This window comes from Rhinatrema bivittatum, chromosome 1 (genome assembly GCF_901001135.1).
Source record: "Rhinatrema bivittatum chromosome 1, aRhiBiv1.1, whole genome shotgun sequence".
Classification (NCBI taxonomy): domain Eukaryota; kingdom Metazoa; phylum Chordata; class Amphibia; order Gymnophiona; family Rhinatrematidae; genus Rhinatrema; species Rhinatrema bivittatum.
The window spans coordinates 649,252,798-649,279,324 of NC_042615.1; the positions used below are offsets into that span (position 1 = coordinate 649,252,798).

At 44.1% G+C, this 26,527-nt stretch overlaps 1 protein-coding gene across 4 annotated transcripts in view; it reads right to left on the reverse strand.

Moving 5' to 3' along the window:
* Window positions 1-26,527, reverse strand: part of CAST (calpastatin) — a 303,324-nt gene that overhangs the window by 44,091 nt on the left and 232,706 nt on the right. For all 4 annotated transcript variants that reach the window (XM_029572924.1, XM_029572935.1, XM_029572943.1 and 1 more), the window contains 4 exons: window positions 24,349-24,444; window positions 18,670-18,768; window positions 15,640-15,723; window positions 15,498-15,548 (listed from right to left, as the gene is read on the reverse strand). In XM_029572924.1, coding sequence (XP_029428784.1) covers window positions 15,498-15,548; window positions 15,640-15,723; window positions 18,670-18,768; window positions 24,349-24,444 — 330 coding nt within the window. The remainder of the gene's footprint in view (window positions 1-15,497; window positions 15,549-15,639; window positions 15,724-18,669; window positions 18,769-24,348; window positions 24,445-26,527) is intronic.

The following is a 26,527-nucleotide window of genomic DNA, read 5'->3' on the forward strand; positions in this document are numbered from 1 at the left end:
TCCTCATTTGTGCAACAGTAAGCGCATGTATGAGTGCTCTGTTTAAAACGGACCTCTATGTGTTTTACACACACTGGAGAAATTACTTACCTGATCTTTTTGTTTCCTTAGTGTAGACAGATGGACTCAGGACCAATGGGTTATGTGCTCCCCTGCTAGCAAATGGAGATGGAGTCAGGTTTCAAAGCTGATATCAGCTGTAGTGACCTCAGCCATTCAATATTCTCTTCAAAAGCCATTGTGGACATACTATTGAAAAAGCAGTGTGCTATGAACCAGGAGACCAGGGTTCGAGTCCTGCCTTCACTCCTTGTGACCTTGGGCAAGTCACTTTACCCTCCATTGCCTCAGGTACAAACTTAGACTGTAAGCCCTCTGGGGATAGGGAAATACTTACAGTACCTGAATGTAATTCACTTTGAAGGCCTGAAAAAAAGTGTGAAAAGTGGAATATAAATCTAAATAAATAAAACTTGATTAAAAACTTGATTAAAACTGGGACCATAACTGTACTCAACCAAACATAAGTGCTAAATCCCAAATCTAGGGATAGGGTGATGGCTTACCCGCAATCTCTTTGGTATCAAGATTCATGTGCGATTCCCTGTACACGGGATGCTGAGTCCATCTGTCTACACTACGGAAAACGAAATTATCAGGTGAGTAATTTCTCCATTTCCTAGCATGTAGCCAGATGGACTCAGTATCAATGGGATCTACAAAAGCTACTCCTGAAGGGGCGGGAGGCTGCCTTAGACCAGTTAACACCGCCCTCACAAAGGCTGCATCTTTTCGGTCTTGGACATCCAGGCAATAGAACCTGGAGGTGTGCAAGGAAGCCCATGTCGTTGCTCGGCAGATATCGACAGGAGACATAGCTTAGCTTCCGCCTAGGATACTGCCTGGACCCTAGTGGAATGAGCTTTAACCTGAAGGGATAAAGGCTTCTCTGCCTCTACATAAGCTCCCGTGATCACTTCCTTGATCCAGCGAGCTATGGTAAGTGGTGTAGGAGGTGGTAGTCTTCAGAGTCCTTGCGTCTATCTAGGGACAGTAAGGCCATGGACTGGTTCAGGTAAAACTCAGACTATCTTTGGCAAGAAGGAAGGGACAGTGCGAAGCTGCAACGTTCCTGGAGTCAACTGGAAGAATGGCTCCCAACATAACAGTGCCATAGTTTAGAGATGTGACAAGCTGAGTAGATCACCACCAAGAACAGTCTTCAGCGTTAACAAGCGTAGAGACAGAGCATGCAGTGGCCAAAAGGAAGGCCTTTTTCCCCCTTAGTCCCCTTTCCTTCCTTCCCCCTTTCCCTTACCCTCCTTTTTCCTTACAAATAACTCCCTTCAAGACAAACTTTTGTTAATATTGTTACACATATGTATTTGATATGTATACTCCTAGTTTTTCTATTTAATTTATCACTTTGCTTTTTCCACATATGTTCATTGTAAAGCCTTTTTTGGCTGAATTACTGTTTACTGTAAACAGAGGTGATGTGCATTACGTTCCGCGGTATATAAAAAACTATAAATAAATAAAAATAAATAAATAAGAAGTCCAATACTAGATTCAGGCTCCATAGGGGGGACCAGCCACTTTACGGGTGGTCAGAGGTGTTGACAGGTGGGCTCCGTTCACCGCATCTCTGAAACAGGAGAGCGCCGCCACCTGGACCTTCAAGGAGTTGAGGGACAGTCCTTTGCTCAGGCCGTCCTGTAAGAATCATGGGGATTTGATCGACTGAGGCGAGAGCCTGTGTTCTTCGAACCAGGCCTCAAATATTCTCCAGATCCGCACGAACACAGAGGATGTCGAGAACTTTCGCGCACGGAGCAAGGTGGCAGTTACTGCCGCCGAATATCCACACTTCATCAGGCGAGCCCTCTCAAGGGCCAGACCGTAAGACATAACAGAGTTGGGTCCTCATGAAGGATCGAACCTTGTTGGAAAATGTCCCTGTGTGGAAGGAGGTATGGGGGTTCTCCACCAGAAGCCTCTAAAAGTTTGCATACCACAGGCATCTAAGCCAATCCAGGGCCACCAAAAGGACTAATCCTCTGTGGTGCTTGATCTTGCAAATGATCTTGCCCAGCAGAGGCCACGGAGGGAAGACATACAGCAAGTCCTCCTCTAGCCAGGTCTGGATCAGGGCGTCTATCCCATGAGTGCGCTGATCTCTTCTGCGACTGAAGAATCAGGGAACCTTCACGTTGTGGGATCTGGCCAGTAGGTCAATGAATGGGCGGCCCCAGCGATCTACCAGGAGCTGGAAGGCTCTGGTCGACAACTCCCATTCTCCTGGATTCAGGATCTCCCTGATGAGAAAGTCTGCTCTGATGTTGTCTTTTCCCATGGTGTGGGAGGCAGAGATCCCTTGTAGATCTAACTCTGCCCATTCCTTAAGGAGGTCTATTTCCAGAGACACTTGGTGGCTTTTGGTTCCTCCCTGGTGGTTGATGTAGACTGCTGTTGTGTTGTCCAACATCACATGGACCGCCTGGCCCTGGAGTCTGTGACTAAATTGAAGGCATGCTAATCTGACAGCTCAGGCTTCCAAGTGGTTTATTGCTCCAGCATGTCTCTTCCTTGGTCCATTACCCCTGGCTTTTCAATTTCTGTTAGTGAGCTCCCCATCCTTGGAGGCTTGCATCCGTCGTGAGGACTAGCCAGTTCGGTGGGGACAGGCTTACATCCTTGCTTAGGTGAACTTCCTGTAGCCAACATGGAGCTGAGAAAATACTTTCATCAGTAGGTGGAGGCAAATTGAATAGTCTTGCGACAGTGGATTACAACGTGACAGCAGGGATCATTGGAGTGGTCGCTTGTTTGCCCTTGCCCATGGCACTACTCTCTAGGGTTGATGCTATCAGGCCAAGGACCTGGAGATAGTTCCACACCCTGGGGCTCATTGTGTTAGTCAACCGGCGCACTTGGCCCATCAGCTTCCTTATCCTTGGGGGGGGGGGGGGGGGGGGGGGAAGACTCTGTACTGCTTGGTGTCGAACCAGACTCCCAGGTACTCTAAGGTCTGGGAGGGCTTGAGGCTGCGCTTGTCCATGTTTACAAACCAGCTAAGTTCCTGAAGCAGGGATGTGACCTTGCTGGTCATCTGGAGAATTTCTTCCAATGAATTAGCCCAAATCAGCCAGTCATCTAGGTAAGAGTGCATCAGAATTCCTTCTTTCCTTAAAGCCGCCACCACCACCATCATAATTTTGGAGAATGTTCTGGGGGCGGTTGCCAGGCCGAAGGGCAATCAGAACTGGTAATGGTGGCCCAGTGCCATAAAGCGAAGGAAACGCTGGTGGTCCTGCAGATTGGAATACGAAGGTAGGCCTCCGAGAGGTCCAGGGAGGTTAAGAACTCTACCGGTTGTACAGCCATTATGACTGAGCAAAGAGTTTTCATGCTGAAGTGAATTATCCGCAGATGACGATTGACACTCTTGAGGTCCAGAATGGGGCAAAAAGAACCCTCCTTCTTGGGTTCGATGACATAGATGGAATAATGCCCCATATTTTCCTGGGGTGTAGGTACCGGAGTTATAGCCCTCAAACTGAGGAGTCTGATCAATGTAGATTCCACTGCCAGTTTTTTGTGCTGGGAGTGGCAAGGAGACATGATGAACATGTCCCAAGGGATGCTGCGAAATTCCAGGCTTATCCTTCTCGTATAATGTCCAGTACCCATTTGTCCGATGTGATTTTGACCCACTGCTGATAGAAGAGGGATAATCGGCCCCCTATCTCCTTGTCCCATGGATGGGTCAGCCAAACTTCATTGGGGAGTTCGGGTTGAACCTGAGCCCAAACCAGTTCCTCTTTTTGGTTGACGACTCCGAAAGGACAGACCTTTCCGAAGATGTCTGAAATGGCGAGTTTCTGTATGACCAAAAATGCTGGGAGCCTCTGGTCTGACTCCTCATAGGCAAGGGCTGCTGCAACCTCTTTTTCTTATCTTCCAGTAGCCGCAGCACTGGAGATTCACCCATTTGCTGGCCAACTTTTCCAACTCGTTTCCGAAAAGCAGGGATCCCTTAAAGGGTATCTTTGTGAGGTTTACCTTAGAGGTCACATCCGCTGACCAGTTTCGCAGCCATAGTTGCCTTCTGGCTGCTACCACCGAGATTATCCCTCTGGCCAAGGTACGCACTAGATCAGAGCTTGCATCCACTAGGAATGCTGCGGCGGGCTCCATCGCCTCTCTGGAATGCGCACCTGAGCTATCTTCCTCTTGAGAGAGAAGCGGACATGAGCGAGCCACCAGAGCACAACAGGAAGCGATCTGCAGCATTATTGCTGTTGCGTCAAAGGCTTGTTTAAGGATAAACTCCAGCCGCCTATTGTGTGCGTCCTTCAAGATCACTCCTCCCTCTACTGGGATAGTTGTTCACTTCGAAACAGTGGAAACCGGGGCGTCCGCTTTCGGGAGACACAGGTGTTCTTTGACCTCTGGTTCCAGAGGGTACAGGGCCTCTATTGCCTGGTCTCCTTTAAAAGCTGGCTTCCGGGGCATCCCATTCCAGGTTAATTAACTCCTGGATGACTTCCAGCATTGGGAAATAGCAAGAGGTTTTCTGTAGAGACACCAGGATGAGGTTCTTCTTTGGCTCAGACACAGGGCCCATGTCGGGAAATCCCAGAGTCTTCAGGGTCTGGGAAACCAGTACCGGCAATTCATCTCTGTGGAAAAACCATAACATGGTCCGGTATGGTTCCAAGCCTGGAGTGATTTCCCCGTCCTCCAATAAGCCTGCATCCCATTTGTCATCCGTGGTGCCTGGGTCCCTGTCAGGGATACCCTTGGTGAAGCGAGGTATGTCTTGAGGTATGCTAATAGGGCTGGGAGGACAAGGCCTTCCCAGCTGTTCATCAGTCTGGGCAAGGGCAGCAGCTGACTGTGCCTGAACAAAGGCTTGACGGCCCTGAAAGAATTGCACCCAAGAGAAGGTCGCCAGATCCATGCCTAGGCCAGGAAGAACTGGGGTAGGCACTTCTGAACTGTCCTCTTCTGCAGGGTACTACTGGATAAGGTCATGGCTGACCCGTTCTCTGACTGGGAGGGGCCGGGCTTGGAGAAGTTCTGAGAATCCAGCCTTCTCTGGGCCTCCTCACAGTGCTGATACAGGAAGGATTCAAGGTCAGACTGTGTAGCCCTAATATGCAGGCAGCACAAAGAAAGTGTCGCTTGTGCTTCTTTGCTGTCAGAGCCATAGCTCAGTGCAGCTTGTGCATTCAGCTAGCTAGCGCTTGAACTCGAGCACGCACAAAGCCGCCCCAATGTGCATAAGTATAAACGTCCGGTTGTGCGCAAATGTATGTAAGTACTTACAAGCATATTTATGCACGTGGTTATGCGCACAGGTGAGCGGGTACCTATGTGTGCACTTATGCGCGCAGTAGGGCAGGCCACACCACGCATACCGACTGTCAATGGAGGAAAATGACACTGCACAAAACCACACAGAAGATGGTGCCACCACAGCCTGCCACGTGGAGTGCCTCAATGAGCCTGAAGCGTGGGCTAGCCCATCGGAGGGCCGCTCAACCCGCTCGGGAACCCCCTTCCCTTGCCCCAATGGGATTGGGAATGTCGTCAGTAAGGCACACCGAGCAAGAGACAGAAGGAAAGACTTACCAGAGTCCTTCCATGTCTCTGAATCAAAGGAGGAGTTCTTTTACTAATCTGGGCTCAGCGCTTACCGGCTGAGTACAGAAACAGACTCCGGCTATGGGAGGAGAGGGCATAGGCCATCACCACCGCACTCTGTTTCTGCACCAGCTGCCTTTCAGCTGCTTCAGCAACAAAGTCCATGCCGGGAACCGGCTACCAGACCAAAGCACACCTCTGAGGGATCTTGGAAATCGCCTCAGGAATTCTCAACTGGGGAAGGAACCATTAGATATCACCACAGGAGAGCGGGGCTTGATCCTTCTTCAATTTAAAGGTAAAATTTAAATGTAAAATTTCATTTTCTAAAGAGTACTGTGCTCCCGATAGGGAAAGCACAATCCACATCTGCTAGGAGACGGAGAGATACTGAATGGCAGAGGTCACTGCAGGGATATATATAGGATGATGTTAGCTTTGAAACCTGACTCCATCTCCATGTGCTAGCAGGGGAGCACATAAAGCAAATGTTGCTTACCTGTAACAGGTGTTCTCACAGGACAGCAGGATGTTAGTCCTCACATATGGGTGACATCACAGGATGGAGCCCAATCACAGAACACTTTTGTCTAAGTTTCTAGAACTTTGACTGGCACCTACTGGGCATGCCCAGGATCGCACTGACCCTGCAACCAGCAGGGGTCCCCCTTCATCCCTCCCTTTAGTTATTTAGTTATTTATTAGTTATTTAGTTATTTATTCTGTTACTGCGTTTATGTTATACACCGTTCTCTGTAAAGGCTACGCCTATATATCTTTTGTTGTAAGTTACTTGTAAACCGGCACGATGTGCAAACGGTTGCCGGTATATAAAATTAAATAAATAAATAAATAAATAAAATATAGTAAGTGCCAAAAAATAAAATAATAAAACGTAACAAACGGGCGGGTTTTGTGAGAACTAACATCCTGCTGTCCTGTGAGAACACCTGTTACAGGTAAACAACATTTGCTTTCTCACAGGACAAGCAGGATGGTAGTCCTCACATATGGGTGAGTACCGAGCTGAGGATGTCTGAGTATGCACCAAATGTACCCAAAGACAAGCAATAGGCACAACAACTGGGGTGGAATTTGGTAGAGGGCATCCTGAACCCTAGTGGGCAGGCAGAAGGGAGTTGGTACATCAAGTTGCAAAAAGGTTGCACAAGCCAGATTGGCCGAAGATGGAATCTTGTCTTCCAGCCTTGTCTAAACAATAGTGGGCTGTAAAGGTTTGGAGACAACTCCAGGTAGCAGCCCTACAAATATCAGGAAGTGGCACAGAGTGTAGGTGCGCTACTGAAGTTGTCATGGCCCTGACAGAGTGTGCTTTAACACGGTCTTGAAGTGGAATGCCTGCTTGCTGATAGCAAAAGGATATGCAGTCCGCTAACCAGGAGGAGAGACTCTGCTTACCTACAGGCTGCCCCAGTTTGATGGAATGGAAAGAAACAAACAATTGAATGCTTTTCCTGTGGGCAGCTGTATGGTCTAGATAGAATGCTAAAGCACATTTACCGTATGGTAGGTATGCAGAGCCTGTTCTCCCGGATTAGAATAGGGCATGGGAAAGAAGGTGGGTAGCATAATGGATTGATTGATAGGAAACTCCAATACTACCTTAGGTAAAAACTTAAGGGTGAGTACGGAGCACTAGCTGGTTGTGCAGAAGTTTTGTGTGAGGTGGATAGGTAACTAGGGCCTGTAACTCTAACTCTGCGGGCAGATGTGATTGCCAAAAGAAAAATCACTTTCCATGTGAGATAGTGAAGATCACAGGATTGGAGAGGCTCAAATGTGGTTTCATGAGCCTACCCAAAACCAGATTGAGGTTCCAAGAAGGGGCCAGAGGGCAAAGTAGAGGCTTGAGGTGGAGCAAGCCCTTCAGAAAACGTGTTACCAGGGGTTGTACTGAAATAGGATCATCAGACACCTTTATGGAAGGTGGCCACTGCACTGACATGCATTCTCTGATGGAGGAAGTTTTTAGACCTGATTCTGACAAGTGCCAGAGATAGTCTAGAAATTTCGTGGTGGAACAAGTAAGAGGATCAAGGGACTGAGAAGAACACCATGATTTAAACCTGTTCCATTTGTAAAGATTATATTTTCTTGTGGAAGGCTTCTGTGAAGCAATCAGGACATGGGAAACTGGCTCCAAAAGGTTGAGTGGCTGAAGAATTAACCTTTCAACATCCAGGCAGTCAGGGACAAGGCCTGAAGATTGGGGTGGCGTAGGCCCCCGTTGTTCTGAGTTATCAGAAGCGGGTCCTTTCCCAAGTCTAAGAAGTAAGATGGGAGAATTAGAATGTATAGCAGTGAATGATGACATAGACTTAATTGGCATCTCAGAGACATGGTGGAAAGAGGATAACCAATGGGACAGTGCTATACCGGGGTACAAATTATATTGCAATGACAGAGAGGAGCACTCGGGAGGAGGTGTGGCGCTTTATGTCTGGGATGGCACAGAGTCCAACAGGATAAACATCCTGCATGAGACTAAATACAAAATTGAATCTTTATGGATAGAAATCCCTTGTGTGTCGGGGAAGACTATAGTGATAGGGGTATACTACCGTCCACCTGGTCAAGATGGTGAGACGGACAGTGAAATGCTAAGAGAAATTAGGGAAGCTAACCAAATTGGTAGTGCAGAAATAATGGGAGGCTTCAATTACCCGAATATTGACTGGGTAAATGTATTATCGGGACACGCTAGAGAGATAACGTTCCTGGATGGAATAAATGATAGCTTTATGGAGCAATTGGTTCAGGAACCGACGAGAGGGGGAGCAATTTTAGATCTAATTCTCAGTGGAGCACAGGACTTGGTGAGAGAGGTAACGGTGGTGGGGCCGCTTGGCAATAGTGATCATAATATGATCAAATTTGATTTAATGACTGAAAGAGGAACAGTGTGCAAATCCACAGCTCTCGTGCTAAACTTTCAAAAGAGAAACTTTGATAAAAAGAGAAAAATTGTTAGAAAAAAACTGAAAGGAGCAGCTACAAAAGTAAAAAATGTTCAAGAGGCGTGGTCATTGTTAAAAAAATACCATTCTAGAAGCACAGTCCAGATGTATTCCACACATTAAGAAAGGTGGAAAGAAGGCAAAACGATTACTGGCATGGTTAAAAGGGGAGGTGAAAGAAGCTATTTTAGCCAAAAGATCTTCATTCAAAAATTGGAAGAAGGATCCAACAGAAGAAAATACGATAAAGCATAAACATTGGCAAGTTAAATGTAAGACATTGATAAGACAGGCTAAGAGAGAATTTGAAAAGAAGTTGGCTGTAGAGGCAAAAACTCACAGTAAAAACCTTTTTAAATATATCCGAAGCAGAAAGCCTGTGACGGAGTCAGTTGGACTGTTAGATGATCGAGGGGTTTAAAGGGGCACTTAGAAAAGATAAGGCCATCGCAGAAAGATTAAATGTTTTCTTTGCTTCTGTGTTTACTAAAGAGGAATTTGGGGAGGTACCCGTAATGGAGAAGGTTTTCATGGGCAATGTTTCAGATGGACAATCAAATCATGGTGAACCTAGAAGATATGGTAGGCCTGATTGACAAACTGAAGAGTAGTAAATCACCTGGACCGGATGGTATACACCCCAGAGTTCTGAAGGAACTAAAAAATGAAATTTCAGACCTATTAGTAAAAATTTGTAACCTATCATTAAAATCATCCATTGTACTTAAAGACTGGAGGATAGCAAATGTAACCCCAATATTTAAAAAGGGCTCCAGGGGCGATCCGGGAAACTACAGACCAGTTAGCCTGACTTCAGTGCCAGGAAAAATAGTGGAAAGTGTTCTAAACATCAAAATCACAGAACATATAGAAAGACATGGTTTAATGGAACAAAGCCAGCATGGCTTTACCCAGGGCAAGTCTTGCCTCACAAATCTGCTTCACTTTTTTGAAGGAGTTAATAAACATGTGGATAAAGGTGAACCGGTAGATATAGTATACTTGGATTTTCAGAAGGCGTTTGACAAAGTTCCTCATGAGAGGCTTCTAGGAAAAGTAAAAAGTCATGGGATAGGTGGCGATGTCCTTTCGTGGATTGCAAACTGGCTAAGAGACAGGAAACAGAGAGTAGGATTAAATGGACAATTTTCTCAGTGGAAGGGAGTGGACAGTGGAGTGCCTCAGGGATCTGTATTGGGACCCTTACTTTTCAATATATTTATAAATGATCTGGAAAGAAATACGACGAGTGAGATAATCAAATTTGCAGATGACACAAAATTGTTCAGAGTGGTTAAATCACAAGCAGATTGTGATAAATTGCAGGAAGACCTTGTGAGACTGGAAAATTGGGCATCCAAATGGCAGATGAAATTTAATGTGGATAAGTGCAAGGTGATGCATATAGGGAAAAATAACCCATGCTATAATTACACAATGTTGGGTTCCATATTAGGTGCTACAACCCAAGAAAGAGATCTAGGTGTAATAGTGGATAACACATTGAAATCGTCTGTTCAGTGTGCTGCGGCAGTCAAAAAAGCAAACAGAATGTTGGGAATTATTAGAAAGGGAATGGTGAATAAAACGGAAAATGTCATAATGCCTCTGTATCGCTCCATAGTGAGACCACACCTTGAATACTGTGTACAATTCTGGTCGCCACATCTCAAAAAAGATATAATTGCAATGGAGAAGGTACAGAGAAAGGCTACCAAAATGATAAGGGGAATGGAACAGCTCCCCTATGAGGAAAGACTAAAGAGGTTAGGACTTTTCAGCTTGGAGAAGAGACGACTGAGGGGGGATATGATAGAGATGTTTAAAATCATGAGAGGTCTAGAACGGGTAGATGTGAATCGGTTATTTACTCTTTCGGATAGTAGAAAGACTAGGGGGCACTCCATGAAGTTAGCATGGGGCACATTTAAAACTAATCGGAGAAAGTTCTTTTTTACTCAACGCACAATTAAACTCTGGAATTTGTTGCCAGAGGATGTGGTTAGTGCAATTAGTATAGCTGTGTTTAAAAAAGGATTGGATAAGTTCTTGGAGGAGAAGTCCATTACCTGCTATTAAGTTCACTTAGAGAATAGCCACTGCCATTAGCAATGGTAACATGGAATAGACTTAGTTTTGGGGTACTTGCCAGGTTCTTATGGCCTGGATTGGCCACTGTTGGAAACAGAATGCTGGGCTTGATGGACCCTTGGTCTGACCCAGTATGGCATTTTCTTATGTTCTTAAGGGAATGTGCCTGTGAATGGAGAGGTCCCAAAGGATCGTAAACCACACTTGGCGTGGCCAGTGAGGGGCTATCAGGATCATGGTTCCCTTGTCCTGATGTAACTTAATGAGAGTCGTGGAAGTGGAGGGAATGCATATAGGAGACCGGTTGCCCATGAGAGGGAGAACGCATCTCTGGGCTGTGAGTGTTGGCTGCGAGTGAGAGAGCAAACGTTCTCTACTTTGTGGTTTTGAGGTGACACAAAGAGGTCTATGTGAGGGTAACCCCAATGCTGGAATATGGACTTTACTACTGTGGGGTCAAGGGACCACTCGTGTGGTTGAAAGGCGTGACTCAGCTTGTCCGCCAGCACATTTTCCACTCCCGGCAAGTAGGTGGCCCTGAGGTACATCGAGTGGGAAAGGGCATCCGCCCATATCTGTGCCGCTTCCTGTAGGTAGAACACACAGTAGGTAGAAGTCCGTCCCTCCCTGTTTGTTGATGTACCACATGGCCACCAGGTTGTCCATCTGTATCAGGATGATTTGGTTGGACAGGCAATCTCGAAACACCCTGAGAGCATATCTGATTGCTCGAAGCTCCAGGAAGTTGTATTGGTGTTTGGCTTCCTCTGGAGACCAAGTTCCTTGGGTTTGCAAATTGGCGACATGTGCTCCCCCAGCCGAGGTTGGAAGCATCGGTGGTAAGAGTTATTTGAGGATCTGGAGCCTGGAAGGGTAGGCCTTGGAGGAGATTGATCTGATTTTTCCACCAAACTAGAGACTGATGAAGTGGGTCGGTGATGTGGACAATGGTCGATAGTGGTTGAATGGATTGAGTCCATTGTGACCTTAGAGTCCACTGCATGACTCTCATGGCCAAGCGGGCCATTGGGGTAACCCGTACCGAGGATGCCATGTGTCCCAGCAGGATAAGGAAGTGGCGTGCGGTCGAGCGGTGTTGAGACTGTAGCTGGTGTGCGAGAGAAATGCGAGTGAGGGCTCACTATCGAGGCAGAAATGCCTTTGCTTGAAAAGTGTCCGCCTCTATGAAGGACAAAGTTTGAAATGGGACTAAGCAGGATTTCGCGTAGTTGACGAGAAATCCTAGTGAAATCAGAGTGTGTAAGGTAAGATGTAGGAACGACAGAGCAGCTTGTGAGTGGGAGCCCTGATCAACCAATCTTCAAGATAGGGGTAGACATGAACACCTTGATTCCTGAGGAAGGCTGCTACTACTACAAGACACTTGGTGAAAACTCGTGGTGCAGATGCTAGGCCGAACGGGAGCACTCGGTACTGATGGTGCTTGGGGCCTACCAGAAATCTCAGAAATCTGCGATGAGATGGAATCGCAATGTGTGTGTATGCGTCCTGGAGGTCTAGAGAGCAGAGCCAGTCTCCTCTCTGCAGAAGAGAAAGGAGGGAACCCAAGGTTACAATCTTGAACTTTTCTCGTTGGAGGTACTTGAGGGCATGCAGGTCCAGAACTGGACAAACGCCGCCTGACTTTTGGTGGATTAGAAAGTACCGGAAATAGAATCCTAGGCCCTGTTGGGAGTAGGGCACTGGTTCAATTGCTCTGGATTGAAAGAGTAGGGAGACTTCCTGATCCATGGGTAGTGAATAGTCTGATGTTCCCCATGTCAGCCGAGGTGGGGAATCTGGTGGGATGGAGAGAATGTTCAGGTGATAACCTTGAGAGATTATGGCAAGGACCCACTGGTCCGAGGTGATTGTATGCCATATGTTGTTGAAATGGCACAATCGACCTCCTACTAGTACCTGTGGTAGTGGAAGCTGGTTGCTGCTCTCTATGCAGGAGTCAAAAACCGGAAGCAGGGCCCGGCTGAGAAGCTGCTTGCGGCTTTTGTTTACGAGGTTGACGAGACTGGCCCTTTTGGAAAGGCCTCATAGAACGACCTCTAGACTGTGGTGGATAGAACTTCTTTGGATGGAAGAATGACTTTTTGGTGTCCTTCCTAAATGGTTGTTTAGTGGAATACTCAGAAGGCATCAGAGAGAGTTTGCGAAGGGTCTCATGATGCTCCTTGAGTTCCGCCACCGTCCGCTGGATGTGTTCACCAAACAGAATGTCTCCTATGCAAGGCAGATCGGACAATCTGTCTTGTACTCCAGGGCACAAGTCTGAAGACTTAAGCCAGGTCCATCTTCTTGCAGAAATAGCAGCTGCAGATACCCTGGAAGCGGTGTCAAAGATGTTATAAGAGGACCTTATTTCATGTTTCCCCGCTTCAAAACCCTTGTGAACCAGGGTTTGTAGCTGTTCCTGGAATTGCTGAGGCAGGGACTCTGCAAAGTCCTGTATCTGCTTGAATAAGACCCTATTATACTGGGTCATATACAGCTGGTAAGAGGTGATCCGAGAGATAAGCATTGATCCCTGGAAGACACGCCGGCCAATGGCATCCGGGAATTTCTGCTCCTTACCTGGGGGGAAGGAAGAGTGGGGTTTTGAGCATCGTGCCCTCTTTTGGGCAGATTCTACCACCACAGATAGGTGATCCAGCTGAGGTTTTTGGAACCCTGGAGCTGACTGGACCAAGTAAGTGGTATCTGCTTTTCAGTTGACTGGAGCTACGGAACCAGGGTGTTCCCAATTCTTTTTTAGAAGATCCAAAAGAACCTGATGGATAGGGATGGAGGTGATTTCCTTGGGAGCATCCAGAAATTTTAACAGCTCCATCATCTGCTGTCTCATCTTGCTCAGTCTGTAATTGGAAGGGAACCAACTCAGACATTTCCTTCTCAAAATTTATGAAGGACAAGTCCTCTGGAGGAGAACGCTTCCTGCTTTCAGTTGGAGAAGGTGGTGTCGGTAAATCATCGGTGTCTGGGGATGAATCGTCAGTCCAGGTGTCATAGGGATCAGCACCTGCCTTCTAGGAACCTGAGAGGGACAGGACGAAGGTATTCCTGAGGGTCCCAGTATAGGCTCTGAAGGCATCGAGGGAAGTACTGGAGGCACCGATGAAGGCATCGAGGGCAGCGGTGCAGGCATCGAGGGCATCGGTGGCACCGATGGCCGCATCGGCATCAATGGTTGAGGCATCGGCAGGACTCCCGATGGAGGAAGACAGAACGGTGTTTCTCCTCCCGATGATAGAGCAAGTGGAGAAGGCACCAGTGCCATCGGTGACCCCGGATCCATTGGTCGAAAAGCGGCTATATTACCTTCCATCTTCAAGAGCAGCGGTGCCAATGCTGCCAGAATGGGATCGTGGTCGGTTCCAAAATCGGCACCGGTTTTGGTGTCGGGGGAACTTGGAATCTGTGCATTGCCTTATCGATGGCTTCCTGAACATTCCGGTCCAATTCTTCATGGAGACGTGGAGCAATCAGCCCCGGCTCCGGAAGGGGAGAAGGAGGCAGAGGCATAGCCGGAGGGACCACCGTTAAAGGCAGAGTCGTGGCTCCCAATACCCATCCGGGTGAGGGTTGCCTCGGTGACCCGGTCCCAGAAAGGGTCAATGCCTTTTCTGGACAGGGTACTTCGATTGCAGCTTGGATGATGGCGAGATCGATGATTTTCCTTCATCGATGGTCAGAGGCTTTCAGTTTCGATGCCGATGTTTCTCTCTATGATCCCCTCGGTCCTGAGGGGGAGTAGAGGTAGTCGATGGCAGAGAAGTCGTCTATGCTGGACAGTCACCGGCCGGTGCCAGTTGCTGGCGCAATGTGGATGGTGCCAGTTCGGATGACGTCAAAGCAATAGACGGCGTCAGAGTTTGAGAACGGAAGAGAAGTTCCATTTTCTCCATTCTGGCTTTGCAACCTTTTGGTGTCATTAAGGCACATTTGGTGCAAGGCAGGACATCATGCTCACAGCTGAAGCACATTACACAGACTTTATGGGGGTCTGTTATGGACATGGTGCGAGCGCAGTCGGGGCACCGACGGAACCCCGACACCATGGCCTTTGAAAAAAATTGAGCCGCAGTGTGGTCGACAGCCAGTAGGCCGCAAGGGCCAAACTCGATGGGAATCGACCGGAATCGGGTAAAAGACTTACCGAAGTACCGTGGAAGCAAAATTTGAGAGGGGGACCCCTGTGGGTTATGAAAGTTTGTAGTAATTCCGTGAGGAAAATTCCTGTCAGGAATCTCTAAGAGCTCCTTAACCCGCGTGGCTACTGCTGCGCGGAAAAAAGAAGACTGAAGTGGGACCCCTGCTGGTTGCAGGGTTAGTGCCATCCTGGGCATGCCCAGTAGGTGCCAGTCAAATTTCTAAAAACTTTGAGAAAAGGGTTTTGTGATTGGGCTCCATCCTGTGATGTCACCCATGTGAGGACTACCATCCTGCTCGTCCTGTGAGAACACATTGTCCTGAGTTCATCTGGCTACACGCTAGGAAAACATTTTTTTTTAAATTTCTATACAGCAGTGTATTCCTCAACATTAATACCTATGGACACTGCCACCTCTGTTATTTGTGCTTCATAATATCGAAGCCTGGCAGATTAATCCCCTAAGTTTGTCCTAGCACAGCTTACTTCGTAAGTCTGCTTCCTTCCCATATTTGACAGCTGGTGCTAGGGTTCAACAGCGGGATTCTGAGCTACAGGCAAGATTACTAAATGCATCTTAGGAGCCTGCACTCTGGTAAACTACATGGTCTCACCTTTGGGGTGTCTTCTGGTTTGGGAGGAGGTGCAGCCTTGCCATCCTTGTTCTGTAAGAAGCAAAAGATTTGGCTGGGTACAAGATATATTTCTGAAACATAAACCCATATCCGGTAGAAACCCTTCACTCACTGCACTTACCTCCAGCAGCTTTCTGTACTCTGGGGGAATCGAGCTCTCTCTTTTACCAAGTTCTTCTACATACGTAGCTGTATTTGTCGCCTCCTGTAATTCAACACAAGTTGGTTAGGAAAATGGTTAGGAAAAAACTGAAAGGAACAGCTGCAAATGTTAAGAGTTTACATCAGGCATGGACATTGTTTAAAAATACTATCTTGAAAGCCCAGACCAGATCTATTTCACACATTAGAAAAGGTGGAAGGAAGGTTAAACAACTACAGACATAGTTAAAAGGTGAGGTGAGAGAGGCTATAATAGCCAAAAGAACATCTTTCAAGAAAAGGAAAGAGATCTGAAAGAATAAAACAGGAAACAGCATAAGCACTGGCAAGTTAGATACAAAGTATTGCTAAAGAAGGCAAAGAGAGAATTTGAAAAGAAACTTGCCATGGAAGCAAAAAACTCACTATAAAACCTTTTGCAGGTACATTTGAAGTAGAAAGACCATTAGATGATCAAGGAGTAAAAGGGGCACTTAGGGATGACAAAGCCATAGCAGAGAGACTAAATTAATTATTTGTTTCGGTCTTCACTGAAGAAGATGTAAGATATTCAGCAGTGTTGATTCAGCACAGCGGAAACAAATCTCAGTGTACTTGGAATATGTAATAGGGCAAATTGACAAACTAAAAAGTAGCAAATCACCTGGTTAGATGGTATACATCCCAGAGTACTGAAAGAACTGAAAAATGAAATTGAAGACCTATTAGTAATTTGTAAACTATCATTAAAATCGCCTATGGTACTTGAAGACTGGAGGGTTGCCAATCTAACACTAATTTTTCAAAAGGGATCCAGAAAAGTCAGACCAGTGAGTCTGATGTCTGTGCCAGGCAAAATGGAGAAACTATCATAAAGAACAAAACTGTGAACATATATATAGGCATAGTTTAATCAGGCAAAGCCTACATGGATTTATCCAAAGGAAGTCTTGTCTCACCAATCTGCTAGTTTTTTTGAGGGCATAAACAAACACGTGGATAAAAGTGAACCACTTGATATAGTATATTTGGGTTTCCAGAAGGCATTTGACAAAGTCCCTCATGACAAACATTTTAGGAAATTAAGAAGTCATGATATGGGGGTAGTGTCCTATTGTGGACTGGGATCTGGTTAAAAGATATAAAACAGAGAGCAGGGCTAAATGGTAAATTTTCTCAATGGAGAAACGTGAATAGTGGAGTACCTCAGGGATCTGTTCTTAGACCACTGCTTCTTAATATATTTATAAATGACCTAGAAATGGGAACAAGTGAAGTGATCAAATTTGCCAATGATACAAAATTATTAAAAAATGAGACTTGAGAGAAATTGCAAGAGGATCTTACGAAACTGGGAGACTGGGTATGCAAATGGCAAATGAAATTTAATGTGGACAAGTGTAAAGTGATGCACTCAGGGAAGAGTAACCCAAATTCAGTTTCTCAATGCAAGATTCCACATTAGGAGTCTCCATTCAGGAAAAAGGTCTAGACATCAGCAGCAGCCAAGAAAGCAAACAGAATGCTAGGAATTATTAGGAAAAGAATGGAGAATAAAACAGAGAATATCATAATGCCTCTGTATTGCTCCAAAGTGTGACCTCATCATGAGTATTGTGTGCAGTTCTGGTCACATCAAAAAAAAGATATAGCAGAATTAGAAAACGTACAGAGAAGGGTGACCAAAATAATAAAGGGGATGGAACAAGTCCCCTATGAGGAAAGGCTGAAGAGGTTAGGACTCTTCAGCTTGAAGAAAAGACAGCAGAGGATAGATATGATAAGAGATCTATAAAATGAGTGGAATGATTAAATATTAATTGGTTGTTTACTCTTTCAAAGATTACAAAGACTAGTGGACACACAAACTTACTAGGCAATACATTTAAAACAAATAAGAGAAAACTTTTTTTTTTTTTTACTTAATATTTGAGTAAGCTCTATAATTCATTGCCAGAAGACGTGATGAAAGCTATTAGTGAAGCTTTGGACAAGTTCTTGGAGGAAAAGTCCATAAACCATTAAGTTAGAGATGCAGAAATCCACTGCTTATTCTTGGGATAAGCAGCATGAAATCTATGAACACCTTAGGATCCTGCCAGGTACTTGTGACATGAATTGGCCACTATTGGAAACAGGATTAGGATCTTGATGGACCCTTTGGTTTAACCCAGTATGGCAAGTTTTATATTCTTATTTTGAGAAGCACATTCATTCTTATTGAAATTTTAACAATTTTTTATAACAAGTTTTGATAACAAACATTCAACTTTCATATAAAATTGATCAGTTTTTTAAATTATTCATTGCAAAACTTACAACATAATCATTAATCAGATATCAATATAGGAAAAACCATAGAAATGTTTAAATTACTTACTACATATGCCTACAATGACCCCCTTCACCAAGATCCTCAAGTACAAGGATAATATACACAAAACACGAGGAAATGGGGATACGTTTGCGTAATTTCAGTTCAGACCACCGCACTAAAGTTATTTTAACTTCTTGATGCTGCACCCTGCAAGGCCCCAGCTACCCTAGCGACAGCTCTGTTGGGAATGATGACGCCCAAGTCATCACACCCTGGTAACTTGGTTTGAAACCTACATTGCTTAACAGTTATGTGGTATAGATGCACCCAACTAAATTACACTTATCAGAAATGCAAATAGCACAAGTCGACTCATTATATAAAATTTGTTTATTTTATATAGTGTCGTTATGCTATAGGTATTCCCATTAGCTCCACCGATCCTGAAAAAAACAAGAGTCTTCCTAGGCTGAGATACCTTTTATAAAACCAATGATAGAGATTTATAGTGCATGAGCTTTCAACATCACACAGGTCCCACTCTTCAGATGGCACCTACAGAATGAACACCACTAGCCTGGAAAGCTTAAGCAGAACTGTTTAATTGGTCCTTTAAAAGATATTCCAACCTACAAAGACACCCACAAACTATAACCGAAGATCAGAGTTCGACATTCAAGACAGAATATTTACCGTGACTTCTGGGCCAGTGAACTCGGGGCATTCTGGCTCATTTTCTTCTGGTCCTTCAAGAGAGCCCATTAGCTCATCCAATGCACTGTCTGGTATAGCCTTATAAATAAGCAGATGGTAGTGAAGGTTAAGCCAATTACGCAAATCAAATCAAACTTATTTCTGTGCATCTGAAGCAGTGAAATGGTACAGAAAGCAGAAAGGGACACTGTCAAGCTTGTTATATAAATCAGAATTTAAGACTGACGCCTGACAAGTTTAGAGGGTTTTGCCACAAAGTTAATGAAGAAGAGAAGTAATCCATTAGAGACACTATGCTAAGAAATCTGCAAACCATTAAATATTTCCAAGAGAACAATATGTTTCTCCGGGAGAAAGGCACCCTATGGGCACATCAATGGAGTACACGGGAAACAAAATGGATGGCTATCAGAACCAGGAGGGAGAGAGCGTTATGCTTTGCGACTTTACTAGCAGGTGATGATCCAGAAAGTTGCATTCATACAAACACTTTTTGGAGTCGGAAAGTATTTCATGCTGTCCCTAGGATGCTAATGGAAGTTATTTAAAACAGAAAACTCATTTTACAGTTCCCAGACAAAAAGTAAAGAGACCCTGTACTCTTTACTTTTGAATGAAAAGTAAAGAGTACAGGGTCCCCACAAAATACAGGGAATAATTATTTACCAGATGTTCCCTGACCCAAAACAATATATTTCCTTGACCAACCATATATAGCACAGACGTACACAACATTTACATATCTTTGCCTTCTGACAAATACGAAGTGTTTCTTGTATCACCACATTTGGCCACAGATAACTGAAATATTACTCCTAACAAGGTTCATTTCAGAAAAGTTGTAAGTGGGAGAATATCCCCCATTGCCAGTAACATTTTGGGGCCAAATTTATAAATCTCAGGATCAAACAGGATTATATATTTTATGTTCCTCTTTCCCCAGGTCTGCTTCTCCCTCTCCACTCACTCCCCGCCCACAAAGTCTCTCTCCCACTTTCTCCTCCCCCCTCCCCCCCCAATTGTCTTTTTCTTTCTGCCCCTCTGGAGATCTCTTCTCCTTCAGGTCTGTCTTTTGGTTTTGGTTTTTTAAACATAAGAGCCTATTTTTCTGCAGCACTGGAAGCCTCTTCTGTATCAACAGAGCAGCTGGATAGGAAGGGGGGGGGGTGTTCCCCAGCCAACACTTTGCACTTTTTTTGGCGAGCAAGGAGAGAGGGGGCAAGGGCTGGGGTGGGGGGGACCTAGGCAGGATTGTGGTTTTTATTTGATAGCAGGGTGGTAGGAAGGAAGCAGTGCTGCCGGCGGGAAGGGTTTTTTTGTTTTTAAATTAGAAGACAGTCAGGAGAGGGTGGGGAAAGTACAAGGATGCTGCAGGAAGGTTTTTGATTTTTTATTTTTTTTTAAATCAAGGACAGTTGGAAGGGAGTGCAGAGGATCACATGAAAACAGTCCCAATATAACTGCAGACGTACAGAACAATTAATAGCAAAAAGACGTCTCACAGAACAATACTTCCATTCAAAACCTGTCACTCTCTCTTTACATTCATTTCGGAGAAATCCGCCAATTATTTACACAAGGTGGAGCTTCATAATACCCCGTGGATACTGAACTTTTTATATTTTCAGTGTTTTCACCGCTGATAAGTCATAATCATCGATTCAATGTTCAACTTTTTTTTTTTTCCATATGCTTATAAAATTCAAGAAGCATCTCTCTCATTCACTGTGCCCTGCCCGACGTGATACCATGTTTTGAACCATGTTTCTATTTTTTTGGATAAGATTTTGCAACCCTTTATATCGTTGGCTCTGTCGTACGTGAAAGACAGCTCTAGTATGCTTATCATCGAACCGGGCTGGCTTTTGGTCACTATGGACATAGAGTCCCTCTATAATGTAATCCCTAAGGATCAATCAAGCATTAATGGCCCTTGATGAATTTTTGGCTACTCGGGAGCCCCCCACAGAGTGTTCCTACTCATGTTATTCCATTAGCTTTACTGGAATTGAGTTGCGATGGTACCTTTCATGGCACTTGGCCTGCCAGTATATTTGTTGCAGCATTTGTATCATCAAAAATCTATAATTGTTCCTGGAATAGACATTTGGTATGTTGGAAATGATACACTGATGTTTTCATGATATGTAATGGCACTACCATCATTTTTATTGGAACTTCATGACTGGTTGAATTCTCTGGGCTCCTGCTTAAAGTTCACCATGAATTTTCATCATCAAGAAGTTGCATATTTGAATATTCGCATTTGCAAGCATGAATGTCATTTACAGACAAGCATCCATCGATAAACAAATGAATGCAATAATTTATTGTGGTTTAACAGTTTTCATCCCACTCATTTCAAGAGAAGTCTTCCCGTTAGGCAATTCTTAAACTAAAATGATTGTGCTCAGATACATGACAATTTCAAGTCTCAAGCTAAAATCATGGCTGAGAGATTTTTTAAATAGAGGTTATCCTCTTAAGTGTATAAAAATAGCATATCGCAGAGCCTTATCCAGTAACCATGAACTTTTATTTCAAAAGTGCCATCGTGAGGATTCGAACCGGCAGACCTTTGTTTCGAGACCTTCCTCCGCATCTGCTCAGATTTGTAAATCTATAACGAAAACACTGGTATATTCTGCAAAGAGTATATCCTATATTTGAATTCACCCCCAGGATTGCCTTCTCAAGGGGACATAACAACAAAGATCAAATGATCAGAACCTGCCTGTGTACTCCTTCTGTGATCCCAAATGAGACCTCCGTTTGTTACAACTGCAACTTAAGCTGTTTGAGGTTTCAATCTGATCATCTATTTTCATCTACAGGTCAAGGACTTCATTACCTATCAATTTTTTCTGTAAAACATCTTTTGTAATTTACATGATTTGTTGCCCTTGTGGCTTAAAATATGTTGGCATGACGAGATATATGGTTAGGATATGCCTAATTGAACACAAAAGTTGCATCAATACATGTAAAATGGAAGCTCCGCTGATATCTCATTTTGTGGATCAAACATTCTTTTGAAGTCATTAAAGGACTGTCTTAGAAACTGTTTCTGGACATTGGAGGGGAGGGGGGTGACAGGGTTCAGAGATTAGCACAGAAGGTACAAATGTGGCTATATCAAATGAAGACTGTTATTCCTTTTGGACTGAATAAAGAAATTAAATGGATGGTCCTCTATAAATGACAGGTTGTATCCCTTTACGTTCATTTTATGTCATCCTAATGTCATGGTGATAGGTAGTTTCATGAATCATGTGCACTTATAAACAACTGATAATGACAGGTCACTAAAGATGGCCGACTGATGAACAGTATATCAGCATTAAGTATTCTACTGAAGCAATTTTATTGCTGCCTTTCAGTGCAGAGGTAACAAATGTGAATATATTGAATGGAGATTATCATACTTTGTGGATTGAGTACAGAAATTGAGTAGGAGATCCTAAATGAATAATGGATTGTATCCTTTTACATTCATCCTGTCATCCTAACGTCATGATAGATACTTTCATGAATCAGGTGCGTTTATAAAGCAACTGACATTGACAATTCACTAAAGATGGCCGGCCGACGAGGAAATAGTTTCTCAGCGTTAAGTAAGTCTGCATGTATTTTACTAAAGTGACTTTGTTGCTCACTGCTTCTCCCTTTAAAAGTTACTAGAAAAATGAATATCACATCACTGTTATCCCACATGCTATACATTGTACTAACATTCCAATGTTATCATTTTTAGAGCAACCTTTGTTTATGGCATAAAGGATTAATGATACTATGATTAACAAGAGGCCCCCTAAAGCAGAAGTTTGGAACATGGTATCATGTCGGGCAGGGCATAATGAATGGGAAGCATGCTTCTTGATTTTTTATAAGCATATGAAAAAAAATAAATGTGAACAACATTGGACCGATGATTATCTATGACTTAGCAGTGAAAACTCTGAAAATGTAAAAAGTTCAGTCGCCACAGGGTGTTAGGATGTCCCACCTTTTATAAATAATTTACTGGCATTTTTCTCTGAAAATAATGTAGAGAGATATTGACAGTTTTTGAATGGAAATATTATTGTTCATTGAGGATGCCATAAGGAGGCTCTCTTTTTATCAAAGGATAGTCAGGAGATTGGGAAGCCTGGTACTTCAGTCTGGAGGAAGAATGGCCGGCAAGACAAATATAGAACTGCTCTTGGCAACACCAAGATTTAGTTGGCCAAATTAGGCAGCCAAACTTTGTCTCCCCCCAAACTAGCCTCATTCCCATCCCTGCCCAATATTGGAGCAGGTAAATAGAGCTGCTAAGTGAAACTTAGGGAGACACATTCAACCACTCAACCTGGTCAAATTTCAAATGCTTTGACCTAGCCAGCTAAGTCCTAACTTAAGGCCTAGAGCCACTAAACTGTGATTTTGTTTCACAGTAGGGGTCCACTATCACGGCGGGGGGGGGGGGAGGGTTGTATAGTTCTAAGGCACATTGTTTTGTCTCACAACCAAATACCATGGGACAAAAAAACGTGGCGAGCAGCCCTTTAAGGTGCGAGGGCTACTCCAACCTCAAGGGACAGCCAAAGCCTTAAATGACCACTACAAAAAAATTAAAAAAAAAAAGATAAAGGTTGAGCAGGGGGCTCAGGACTGACCCCCAGCTCAACCTGGGGCCGCCACAAGCTCATGCATGGTGACAGCCCCCCCAAAATTTTCAACAAAATGAATTGTGGCTCAGGGGTACCCATCCCTCTACCCCAATATACATCAAGTCATTGGCATATAGTGTAGCCCTCCAGCATCCCTCCTTCCCTCCCAAAATGTGTGAAATGCAAAAAAATGGGTTTTAGGGAACCCCCCGACCCTCTCACCTTAAAATTAATCCGGTCCCGCAATGGGCCTGGGAAGCCCGCCAGCACCCCACTCAGTTGACGCCATTTTTCAAAATGGTGCCAACCTGACCTTGTCTCTTGTCACGTGCAGGAGGGGGGAGACTGTCACCATGCATTAATTTAAAACTTTTTTTTTTTTTTTTTTTACATGAAGGAGTTAGGACCGCCACTCAAGGCCCTGACCCCCGGCTCTACCTTTTCTATTTGCTGTGCCCTTGTTTTTTCTTTTTTTGGTTCCAGGCTTTTTTGAAAAGATGTTATTTTATCGCAGCTGACCAGCTTCTCAGCTGGCCATGATAAAATATCATCAAATTGCCTATTCATGAACTCCTTTGCATGCATTTGCATTATTCATGTATACAAATCACATGCAAAGATAGTCACTGTAATAGGGGAGGCAACCTGGGCAGGTTCGTGCATACTGAGTATATTCCACGATATACTCTTTTTAACGCATGTTAGAGCATTACCGCAATTTCATGCATCACCCAGTTAGTCAGCTAGCTCCATCTGAATACCGATCTCTGCACTACTATGTGCCAACACAGGGGTCCCTGCCTGGAAACTTGAAAGGCATAACCTGCTCAGGTTCCAGTGATGTAGCAAGCGAGACACACCGGATTCTCCCAACAAGTGGTCTCCTTTGTCACAAGGTAAAGCACTGCAAACTGACGCAACAAATGGCAAACGACAAACCAGCTCATCTCACACCATAGTGCATTCATTACTTAAAAAAAAAAAAAAAAAAAAGCAGTTTCTTTACCTCCTCCATCTTTTGCTTCTTTTCATCAGGAGGAGCAGCAGAGCTAACAGAACCTATCGACGTGGCCTTCACAAGACTCTCATCATGGATCGAATGCTACAGACACAAAACCAAGCAAAAAAAAAAAAAATATATATATATGAGTAAATCAAATCCTTACTGCATCATGCCAAAACAGTCAATGAAGAAATATGCAGCACTAAAATGCAAGAGCTGCCACGTTATCGTTTGTTTTTACAACTTTCATTCACTGTACTGAACATTTCTGCAATGTTAATCTGCAATTACAAGAGATCAGTGCACACTCAGGAATTAACTGCCCACAAAAGTTTCTTATATGTTCAGAAGACAATCCTCAACAGATAAATTCACTGGATAACATGATGCACGATTGTAAAAAGACTGATGGAGAAGCCACGTTCCTCAGGGTGAAATGGCTTTAAGCACTTGGCAAAAATTACAAAACTTCCACAGCAACCGCATAATTTTCAACAGATTTGGGGAGTCGTTATTCCCATCAGCTCTTCTTCAATTACTGTTAAGAGACAAAGTATTTCAAACCTTATTCAATGTGACGCACTTCAAATGGACTTCTGTCAAACTATCCACCCTATATAGGGGTAAACTTACATGCTTATGTTTATCTGGACTGAATCTGGTTTGAATTTTATGCATACACTATATAAAATTCGGCACTATGGGTGGAAATTTTGAGTAAAAATATATGCACATCACATAGCAGGTCTAAATTATGCAGGGCAGTTTTGGTAGGACGATTTTCAACGGGAACCTAATTTGCGTAAATCTGCTTTGAAAGCAGATGCAACTCCGTTGCGTTTTTGCAAATGTGCCTAAGCAGGGCTGTTTGGAGTCACGCTTGATATTAGCACACGCAAGTGAAAAGCAACACAAAATAAATGCCTTCAGCTTCTGTTCGGACTTATGGGGGCAGCTTTCTAACAACCCACATACATTTTAAATCAAATACCTGCACACTTTGGATTGAGGAGACTGAGCAGATCAGCCGAGACTGTATCACATTCTTCTATCCCACTGACTGACTTACCTACTCTTGATACCTCTAGTTGGAAGGTGAGGGGGGGAGGGTTTAAAGATGGGCTTATAAAGAAATGTGGTGATGTAATGTTCACAGTTTGTTGTTATTGAATTGCTATTTTATTCACCAATAAACATACAATTACAAAAAAACAAAAATACCGGCATACTTTTAAACCAATTTTCAAAGGGAAAATGCAGGCAGGCTTTGCTTTTAAAAATCTCACCCAAACTATCTGCACGCACTAACACCTGTTAATTTGTGTGCAGTTCCCCCCCTCCCCCAGGAAAATTTACACACACACACTTTTGAAAATGGGAAAAGTGTGAATTTTAAGTACAGGCTCCTACCCCTGCCCTGGGAATGCCGCTGTTCACTGCGTATATGGGCCTTATGCCCACTTTTAAATCTGAAAAGTGGGCGGCCCATTTTATACCAGGCAAAGCACTGTTTCAGCCATGGAAATGGCTTTGAAAAATACCCTCAAACACCAGCGCTGGATTGACAGGATTAGGGTGCTGCTTTGCAGACCAGTAAACCTTTTTATTAGACTGAGTAAATAAACCTGTGATTAGTTTTCAAGAGTTTTCCGACGACAGGAATATCTCTCTTGAAAAATAGTCCCGAATTTGGGAGTTAAGAGTCCAATAAAAAGATGTCACTTTTTTTTGTTGACCTTTACTTCAAATCACTAAGGGCCTTATTTACAGCAAGGGTAACTTTCAAACAATTCCATGTAGCCACATTAAGGCGCATATATGGCCGCACAGATATCTTCTTCAGTATTTTATAACCTGCGTGTACCAGATACGCACAGGTTATAAAATTCACTATGTGTACCCCCCAACATACGCATGTATGTATAGTTATATGGGAACATCTGCAATTGATATGTGTGCCTGAGCTTGAGACCAACATGGAGACAGCAACTGACCCAGAATCCTCTACTATCTTAGCCTTCCTGGCTATGTAAACTTTAAATGCCTTACTGAGCCTGACCTGGAGGAATTCCAAGGACACCTGGACAGCAGTTGTAGCTGGTGACACTTTGTGATGCCTAATTATAGGGTCACAAAAGCAGAAGGCAACGGTTGGAACTTCAGGCTAGACTGTCACTACAGG